A 10,727-nucleotide genomic window follows, 5' to 3' on the forward strand; every position below is an offset into this window, starting at 1 on the left:
TTGCATTATGCCTTTCTTTTTCCGTCCGTGAGGACCACCAAGTTGTAGTGATTCCAAATTTCGGACTTTCGTCTGTGTTTGGTTAGAACTTGGGTAACTTGTTCGTTTGATGCATCATATTGTTCACCAGTCATTTTGTAAGACAAAGAGAGAAATAAATGTTAATTGTGAAGTTGAAACGAGAAATGAATACGACTCAAATTCACAAAATATAGCGAGAAACAGAGAATTGTGAATGTTTTTTTACGTTTTTTGCGAATTGAGAACTCGGTATGTAAATCTCTCAATCAAAACACATATTTATAGTGTTTATGAGCCAAAAAATGGCTCTCTAACGGCTAGAAATTTTGAAATTTCTGGTCGGGCCGAGCCGGTCCTTAACCAGTCCCATAACCGGTCTCGGTCCCACAAAACCAACAAAATCATGAACCAGATGTAACCGGCGGTCCTGTAACTAGTCCTCACTGGTCTCGGACTGATTTGGCCGTCACTATCATCAAACCATAAATATCAATCCAAATCAACTTACTTATTTTAATCATAAAATTTAATGAAATTGATCCTAATTTTTATTTATTTTAGTATTTCACAAAAAATTGATTATTGACGACTTCAACCAATTCCACATCTTTCGAGAACGCTAATGTGTGAGAGGGCATTTTTAGCCTCATTTACCGGCTTTGGTAGCGAGAGGTCTAGGATCAAATTCAAGACCTGTGTTATATTTAGATAAAATCACCTAATCCCTTTGTTAACTGAGTTACACACCAATCCTTACAGGTTTTATTTGTCGTAGGCTGTAGCGTAACTATTATTTTTATTTATTATAGAATTTTCTTTTGGATCTGTATACATTTTAAATCGGTAATGATTAAATAAGTTAATTATTGTTATGTAGAGATTGACTGTTTTTGGTTTGAAGATTTCGTCATAATTTGAAGGAATTGGAATGATCAACAGGTATAACCCTATCAAGTCTCGTACAGTTGTTCACCTCATTTTTGTAAGTAGATTTTTTTAGGGTATGAAATGTACACCTGTTAAACTTTGAGGGGTGTTTTCGGATATTAACAGATTCAAAAAATCGAAAAAAGTCTTTGACTTCAACCAAAAGCTTTAAAAATCGATCAAAATCAACCAAAAAACTTTAAAAATCCCTCGAAACGGTGGAATTCGGCTAAAAATACATCGAACGACTTTGCAGGCCGTTGATCCACCTTAAAACTGCACCGACTCAGTAAAAATTTTGGGTTCGTCACTAATGACTAATTTTTTTGATCAAATTTTATTCCAATGTTCGATTTACATATGAAATGAAATCGAATTTCACACGTTCCACAATTGAAAAAGTATCAAAAACCAAAATCTTTATAAAAAATTACATTCAAACTTATCGGCGAAAAGAATTAAAATATTATATCTTTCATCAATCATTAAATTTTTTGAGGTTTCTTAAGTTTAGAGATACAGTTTAGCATAACTGTTGTAATAAAAAAAATTCAAAATCTCTACCTTAATATAGTGGATGGTGTTATAAGGTTTTAAACGAACCGAACATTCAGCAAACTGTTTGGTGGGAAGTGTGTTTCTTCAGTAAATGAACAAACATGAACAATGATGTTGCTCGTTCATTTATATTCGTTTATTTACGTCTGTTTACATAATATAAAATATATTTATATGTTATAACCTCGATATATAAAATCATTAATTAAATTAAATTTTTAGTATGCCTTTTTTACCCCTCCTAAGTTTATTTATTTATTCGGTTTCAGATTTTTATTTGTCACGTTATTTTTAAAGAACAAAAGGACGAATAATGGTGGTTTTTTTCTTTATTTATGTTCATTCCTTTACAAACAAACATTTTTTCTTAATGAAGGAACACAAACGAAGATGAATAAATGCTTTTTCTTAACAAACGAAGATGAACATAAAAACAACTTTATGCATTAAGTACCATACATTTATGCATAAAGTCTTAAAAACAACTCATAATGTATTAAGTATTACTACTTTATGCATTTAGTTTTAAAATCTCTTAATCTACAATTAAAATAACATATAATATAAGTTACCAATGCATATTATTATTATTTTTTTTTTCATGTTCCTAAGATATTTTTGACACATTTCACTCATGCCTTCACCCTCTTATACCTCTATGTCTTCTCCCAATCGCCCAATATGAGATTCAAAATGATACTCATTATGAGTTATTCATTCATCTCCAATTCAATTGTTCTAGAACTCTCGGTCTCGCTTTCGATCTCTTGATTCTTTGCTTTTGGTGTAAATCGAACAMATTTATAGAATCGTTTAAATATATTGGATTTTAGATTGTCATACAACTTTTTTCATCGATAGACTGTAATTGGAACCATAACTCTTATTTATTCAAATTGTATTAATATGTAAAGATCAAGTATAACTTGTATCATCGTTAAATCTTCTCTAATAAAACCAGTGAAACTTCAAAATCGTTAAAATTCACGATTCTCGCCGCATTACGCATGTACACAACTAGTTTAACTAACAATAAGATTTGGGTCTTTTAAAGATTCTCCTAAAAGGTCATCAAAGGCCTTTGAGGATTCTCATCAGAGGTTATCGGTTCGAGTCATGTAAAGCCACTGAGAATTTTCCTAGATGGCCAAATCGGCCAGGCCCGGCCCGGGACCGGGATCGACTATGGACCGGCCCAGGACCGGTAAGGACCAGTTATGGGACCAAAAACCGGGACCGGTTGAGATTTTTGGTAGTTTCATGGGACCGACCGGGACCGGGACCGGTTATGGAACCGACTATGAACCGGCCCGGCCCGAAAATTCAAATAATTTTATAAATAAATGTATTTTTAAATAGTTTTATAATGTATTTTTATAAGAAAACGTAATTTTAATTATATTAAAACGCATTTTTAAAGTGTATTTGAGTGGCCAAATTGTAAATTTTATAATGTATTAAAATATATATTATTAAAAAATTAAAAAAAAAATCTTATTTTTTAATGCAAGGACCGGTTGGGACCGGGACCGGCGGCCCATAACCAGTTATGAAGTACCTTGACCGGTCCTATCATTTTTGACCGAGACCGGGACCAGTTATGAGAAAAGTTAGGACCGATTGGGACCGGCCCGGCCCGGGACCGGTTTTTGGCCATTTCTACCTGAAACTAATCAAGATACATACAAGTTGACAGGGGCATCCTAAACAAGGAGGTGGGACATGATCGGTAAATTATCAAACTACCAATGTCCAATAAATACCCTAAACCTTTTAACATCACCTAGCGAAAGTAGTTCCGTTTGCATGCCAAACACATTCTTACTACTCGATTGAGTCGAGACCACTTTACACCGGTATCAGATGACCCAAACCAAAGTCTCTAGCTCTGAACAAAAATTTAAAGTTAAAATTATATATTTATGGATCATCATCATCCATCATACCTAAAATCCAAAACCAACCAAATGCAACACCAAACACACACCATTTATTCCTGGGGTGTATGTTAAACGTATACATCTCAAATAGGTGCAAACAAAATTACCAAATTTCTACAAATTAACACTTCAGTTTCATCCACACAAGATCATCATCACCGTTCTATCCAAATCGCAAAACCGGATAGAAAATTAAAATCATAGAATTTAATCGAAATACGATAAATCAAAATCTCTCCCCAAACCTGAAAAATAGGGCACCAGTCCCAGAGTTGTGATCAATGGCATACTCGGCTCGTACTAAACCTAGCTTGGCACCAACACCATAGGATGAACCATGACCCATCCGTCGGTAGACCTCAGTCGGGTTTCCTTTCACATCCTTTGAACTCCCCAGATCATTCCCATGTTCTGCAAATAAGTATACGTGTGTGTTTCTCACTGGTACACGTACTTCAGCAGCAAGCTGCAGGCAACGGGTAAATATCGGTTAGTCACACGCTTGCAGATAATGGTAGTATCAATTCAATGGTTACGCCCCCACATTTAGGGGGAGTTTGGTTATATTTAAGGGAATGGAGATGGAAATGGGTAATGATAAGGAATGACTGGGGAATGGAAAATCATTAGCCAATCAAACCCCCCCCCCCCCAATTTTTTAATGGAAATGGGTAATAACATTAGGTGTACAAAAAGGGGCAGATGCGTCTCCATTGCTATGATAAGGCCTATAGTGTTTCTGTAAGGCGTGGCTTGCACCATGGCGCGTCACAGTGTGCGTTTCTTTACAAGGCATGACTATTTTCAAAAATATATATTTTTTAATTTTTTTAGCGTTTATGTTTTTACACTTTCATAGATATTTTAATCACATCACTCACAGTTTCACGAATTCATACACATCAGAGACTCACGATAAAAACGAAGTTGTAAAATTACCCTTCTAAATTCTATTTTGAATATAATAACCGATATGATTTTTCTTCTTCTAAGATGAATATAAATTTTCCAATATCATTATCTGACTGAATAATATATAAAAAACATATATGTGTACATATACAATTCTATATATAACATACAAATTTGCCACCTTATGTCACGCCTTGAAAAAACGCCACATCCTCGCCATGGCATGTAAGGCTTGAGGCTTGACCTCAAGACCACGCCACAGGCTATTTTGAACCTTAATAATGAGTTATTTTCATTCCCCAATATTCCTCCCAATTTAATAGAGTACGGATGATTAGCCACCTTTTAATCAATAATTGCATTATATTGAACTAAGCACCATTATTCGTTCCCATTCCCATTCCTCACCCCCTAATACCCCCAATCAAGAACCCTCTTAATCCTCCTTCCTCTCTGAAGAATCAGAAATAGATTTGACTTTGGGGGTAAAAGAAGTCGATTTTAGAATCCAAAATTTGGATTTGGATTTGTGGACTTGGAAGAAAGCAATGGTAGATTAGACCAAACACCCTGCCTGTCTCATGACAATTGATATTCTTCTCTTCTAGGATGTCCATTGTCATTATTACGAAGAACTAACGAGTGATGACATTGATTTGGGTCCACATAAGTCCATTAATTTGCCATAATTTAAGGATGCTCAAGACATTTTGGCTATGTTTGGCAAACTAACCGCTAAGCTAGCAGATAAAACGGTCATGTTTCGTAAAAACTTGCTGATAAGCTATATGACAATGTAAAAGACCTAAAAAGACATGTTGAAAAAAAAATTGAAATATACAAAGAGCATAATTGGAGATGAGCCCTTGAACCTTATTGAAATGCTACTTCAAGCAGCTTTTCAAAAAACTAGCTTATGGCTAACCAAACCAGGCTTTTTAAACAAGATCGAAAAATAAGCTAGCTTATGGTTGCCAAACATGATCTTGATTATTAGTTAACCATTCCTCTTGAACTATGAAGTTGGTCCATTGTTGCAATTTTTAAGACAAAGGAGTATAGAACAAGTATCTCTGCAACAAGTATAAAGATAAAACCATTTTTCATTGCATATGCCAAAATACTCTAGATCCGGAGGTTGTAACAAGATAACATCAATAAATAATTAAAAGAAATAGGAGTAATGTGTATGTACCTCAAGGATGTTTCTGGCAGCACCAATTTCTCCCATATTATAACCCCTCACAGAGTAAGGTCCCCCAAGTGTGAAGGCGTCATAACTAGGAAGGTCTCCCACGCATCCACCATAATGACCATGAAGAACAAGCACCGGTGGTGGGGGTTTGCCAGCACCTTCTTCAACTTCCTTTAGTTGGATGAATCTTGTCATTGTTAGTTGGTGACGATTGAAAAATGGGAACTTACTGCCAATGCCCAGACCTTGATCAAGCTGCAATTCCAATATAGATGTTAATCAGATACTGTTTCAACCTTTCAGAAGCAAAATGTACAACCTCATAATGCACAACCATATTCATGTTTGTAATTTATCATGGATCCTACATAATACATATACCAATACAGCAAACCAGCTAGCATGTTCAGAAACGATTATATAGAAGAATAATCTTCTGATAGATTTTTTTAAATGCATGAGCATCAGACTGATTTAGGAACATCACTGCCTAATAGAGGAATGCCTCTTCCTAACACAAGAATGCCTCAGAAGGTCATGCATATTAAAAAATGTCAGTAAGTTATTCTCTTAAATAACCTGATCAGTATAGGTAAGATGATTGAAGGACACAGAGTAAGAATGTCTCTTTGTCTTTTGCTTTTGTTCTGTAAGCCTGGGGTCTTCACGGAAACAGCCTCTCTACCCTTGGGGTAGAGGCAAGATCTAAATACATCTTACCTCCTAGACGGCTAGACCCAACCTCTGCCTGGGATATACTGGGTTCGTTTGGTTTGGTTACCATAATAAAAAGAAGTTAAAACTATTGTCAACAAGTGAAGATGATGTTTCAGATAGGTTTATGTAAGCATTAGCAGCAACAGGTGCTGGTAACTATTCATGAACAACGGTAAACTATTATAAGTTGACTGACTGAAATGATCAGCTATCCAAACCAAGAACCTCAGTCAGATGAACAATGTAATCAAGTTATGAGACATGTTCAATTTGTAGCTTGTGAACAAATGAATGTGCCAATTGCCATGACTCACATAGTTCTAAGATAGTGTACAAACTTGCAACCAAACCAAACCAAGTCTGATGGTTAAATACATAACAAGGCCCGACTTGTGAGAAGCGTGCAAAATAAGTAGAAAGTTTCTACCCTTAAAGAGTGTAGAAACTTATGATGGTTGAAAATGTAACAAGACTGACCTGAAACACATTCCTCTCACCAACAATTGCTCCATTTACAAACTTGGTGTTGTCTCTTGTAATATTTGCTTGTGCAAATACCATTCGGTCTATGCCCGTGCCACTCAATGTTGTTGGAGGGCCATCTGCACTAATACCACCACTTGGTAAAACCCTTTGACCATTTGAAGAGATATGGCTGCTTTCATCACGTGTTGTTATCTCTTCCATTACAATTCCATACGTAAACTTGCTTTGACGAGTGAAATTCTGGGGGGTGGGTGATTTATCATAAGACAATGTATTTAAATCATGAAATAAACAAAAAAATCCCCACTCTGAGATGAGTCCTACCATAGAATGACCCCTTTTTTGAAATTGTGCAAAATGATCACCTGTTCCAGAAAATCCAATAGAAACTTCACAAAATCACTTTATTGACTGGAAATTCAGTGTTTTGCAAATTTCTTAAATATTTCTTAAAGGAATGTTACATGTTTGCTAAAATTTCACAACATCCTAATTGTTCAGCCAATAAAGTGATTTTGCAAGAATTTTTTGGATTTTGCATAATGTATTTGCAAAATGGGTGGTCATTTTATAGAAGTTTCGGAAAAAGGGGGTTTTGTGGGAGGTCCTATCTCAAGAATCAAGATGGTTACTTTTGTAATTATCCCTTAAATAATTCACAAGAGATAATGCAGTTAGGGAGGTTCACCTCAGTAATATTGGTTTTAACACCGGCTCGATCAACCCATATAGGAGGAACTTCGTCCACTCCTGGTCCACCTGTGAAGACTGGACTGAGCTTTCTGCTGTTGAAGCAGCTTGTACGCAAAGTGCGGTTTCGAGAATTAGATACACCATCTAAGTAAGGATGTACATACTCAAGCTTAAAAGCAAGATCATCCTGCAAAAATTACCAGTTACCGCTGTTCTTGACAAAATTTCTTGAAATTGTATAGCATTTATGTACAGCAAAACTCACACACACTCCTGGCTTGAACCCTTAAACTCCAAGGAGGTTGGGATTTACAGTTACTGGTAACCTGGTTACTGCTGGGCCATTGGCCCTTTGGTTTCTTGACAAAAAATCTTCTACACATAAATAAGGATCCATAAGCCAACGAGAAATTACCTGAGGATTAAGAAAGTTACTTGTAGTCACAGAGCCAAGAAGAGATCTATTAAGCCCCTTGATGTTCCGATGCTCAAAAGAAACAGTTCCACCAGGCTGGATTGAAGCCTAAACAGTGCATAACAAAGGAGCATTAGATAATAGTTTGGAAACACAAATCCAATGCTCAGATTAAAGAAAGCGATATACCAAAGTAGGGCGACCTCCACGTCCAGGAACAATACTCCATTCAGTACTGACTTCAGCTGATTTTTGCTCCAGCTCTTTGAGCTTAATCTCAACAATAATCCCTCCTTCATTTTTCTCATCAGGGCGTGGATTGACTTCAATATTTGAGAACAAAGATAGGGAATTAATGTTTCGCAATGCTTGCTTCCCGGCTTCAATGTTGAAAATATACCCTTTTTGAAGCTGCAAGTGAAATTATGACTTTGTTTAATTAACCAGAAGATCTATCATGATTCATGCAAACACTGAAAACACATCAAACCGATTAAGTCTCTTATAAAAACAACAATTAGATTATTAGAACGAAAACAAACTACTAACAAAGTAACAAATTCAAAACATAATTCTTACTGTTGTCCTTGTCTCCATGAGAAAACTCTATATTCTTCACTTAATAATACAACTAAAACTTATAACTGTTATTTACAGTGTAAATAGAGTTTTTATTTTTGTTTCACAACCAAACTTTTCAATAAATAAGATCATTTCAGAAAGAAAAAAAGAAGATGGAAACTATTTTTCTTTGTTTTTGAAGCCCAACCTAACTGAAGTTAGAAAATCAACAGGTGTTTGTATTCGAAACCAATTTTCCAAACTATGAAACATCAATATCAAGCTTACAATTTATAAAAAGCATTTTTCATAAACCAAATTGGTTACAAAACACTATTTTCTATCAGTTCATACTTTTTTAAAATACTGTTTAAAACCCACTAATCTCTAATTAATTAAAACAGCTCTTTTACTAGCACATCAAGAAAAGATCACGAGCATCTGGGTTCTTCATGAATGATTGACTTGGAAGAAAAAAAACATGCATAAAAAAACAGCAAATTCTCAACGTTTCCAACATTTTCTGATTCATGCAATGAATACTAGCAAGATTAGTAATGGTACACCTGAAAACAAACCACAATCGCAAAAGAAAAGAGAAGGCATAATAGACAAACAGATAGTAATCAAAAATGATGGTCAGAATTACCTGTTTAGGCAATTCTCTCTTCACTACTCCAGGTTGAGTGTTCCCTTCACATACATTTCCAAGTTTATCTTGGAACTGAATCACCACCCTTGTGATATCACCCTCCACCACCTCACATACAACTTCTTCCGTATTCAAATTCCCAAAATTCACAACCTGAGCACAAGCATATCCTTCATCATGATACCATTTCTGAACCCGGTCACGGATGCTCTGCAACATCCTAGCACTCACCGGCCCTTGACCCAACATCCTCTTAATTTCACGATTAACTGAAGATGGCAACATACACGGACGTGCCTTATCCATCCTTCGACGATAATCTTTCTCTTGGTTGCGCATATAATCAACCTTCTCCTTCTCAGTCATGTTATCTTCCGCATCAACACCTTTCGATTGCTGCATTAACCCCACATTGATACACCTAAAGTGCTCAGCCTCTTCCCAAGTGGATTCCGTGAATGATACCGTTAATCCAATAGTCCCATCGGGGTTAGTCTTCGCTTCTAGATCAACTTTTTCAAACATACCACAAGTAGCTAGGGTTTCAAGCTCTTTCTGTAGCTGAGCTTTGGTATAAACGCCACCAGCTCTTAGTGAAACCATTTCAAAAAACGAATCTTCTGAACCTACAACAGTGGTTGATTGTTTATCAACAAACACGAGCTCAGATACTTTATATTTTTTAAATCCGCTGAGCTTATTCAATTGAACAATGATATCAGCCGGTAAGCCATGAGAATCCCATTCGGAAGACTGATTTTCATCTGCATTAGCTGCAGGAGAGAGCAACCTCTTCCAAAATCCGCCTCCACCACCACCTCCGCCTCCGTCACCGCCGCCGCCTCCACCCGCTCCACCGCCACCATTTCCACCGCCGATGCCGATGAGGGAAGGATTCTTAAACGCTACGTGAAATAAAATTCCGGATGCGGCGGAGATGGCGAGGTTCTTGACGGAAAATAAGGGAGTTTTCGAGGGTCGAGTTTTTGTTAGTTTTTTAGGGTTTTGAGACAAAATTTGCTCGCATCTAATAGTGGCAGTAGTAATAGAGGCGGAGGACGAAGGAGATGGCAGTTTTGAACGGGAACGAGTTTGATGGAGGCTGAGGAATTGCCCCGTGCCGGCGGCGATGGACGCCATTGGAGATAAGAGAGAGAGAGAGAGAGAGAGAGAGAGAGAGAGAGAATGGGGGTTTATGAGTGAGTAGGTGAGTCCAGACTCCAGAGTACTCGCTCCAACCCGACCAGATTTACAACAGATTTTGAGATGAAAATTTAAAATTACATGTTTACCCCCTACATTATGCCTAAAATACAATTTAGGCCTAAATTCCAAAAATAAATTCCAAAAAAAGTTTTTCTATGATTAACTAATGTGGTCTCAAATATAAAAATATATGTTCAATCACTTATAGTATGTTTGTTAGCATCTTAACAAGCTTAATGAGACTCACAACTTATTTAGTTAGTTATACATTGTGGTAACAACTTACTGATAATTAAGAGTTGCTTATTCAGTAAATTTCTAGAAAGAGCTTTGTTGGTCCCAAAAGGGTCTACAAGAATACTAAACAGTTTGTAGAAGGGAGGGGGATGAATACAAACACAATTTTCAAATTTAAAATATATATTGATAAAGAAGATCAATACA

The 10,727-nt window shown here is 36.3% G+C and overlaps 1 protein-coding gene across 1 annotated transcript; it reads right to left on the reverse strand.

The window, feature by feature from the left end:
• Positions 1-3,474: 3,474 nt before the first annotated feature.
• On the reverse strand, positions 3,475-10,243 carry LOC112513094 (protein TOC75-3, chloroplastic). Its single transcript, XM_025119220.1, has 7 exons — positions 9,075-10,243; positions 8,054-8,275; positions 7,865-7,972; positions 7,445-7,636; positions 6,748-6,996; positions 5,554-5,808; positions 3,475-3,912 (listed from the first exon to the last, which is right to left on the reverse strand). Exons 1-7 carry the CDS (start codon positions 10,215-10,217, stop codon positions 3,673-3,675), a joined length of 2,409 nt encoding a protein of 802 aa, XP_024974988.1. The 5' UTR covers positions 10,218-10,243; the 3' UTR covers positions 3,475-3,672.
• Positions 10,244-10,727: the final 484 nt, after the last annotated feature.

Source organism: Cynara cardunculus (assembly GCF_001531365.2).
Source record: "Cynara cardunculus var. scolymus isolate 2C chromosome LG 5, CcrdV1, whole genome shotgun sequence".
NCBI lineage: Eukaryota > Viridiplantae > Streptophyta > Magnoliopsida > Asterales > Asteraceae > Cynara > Cynara cardunculus.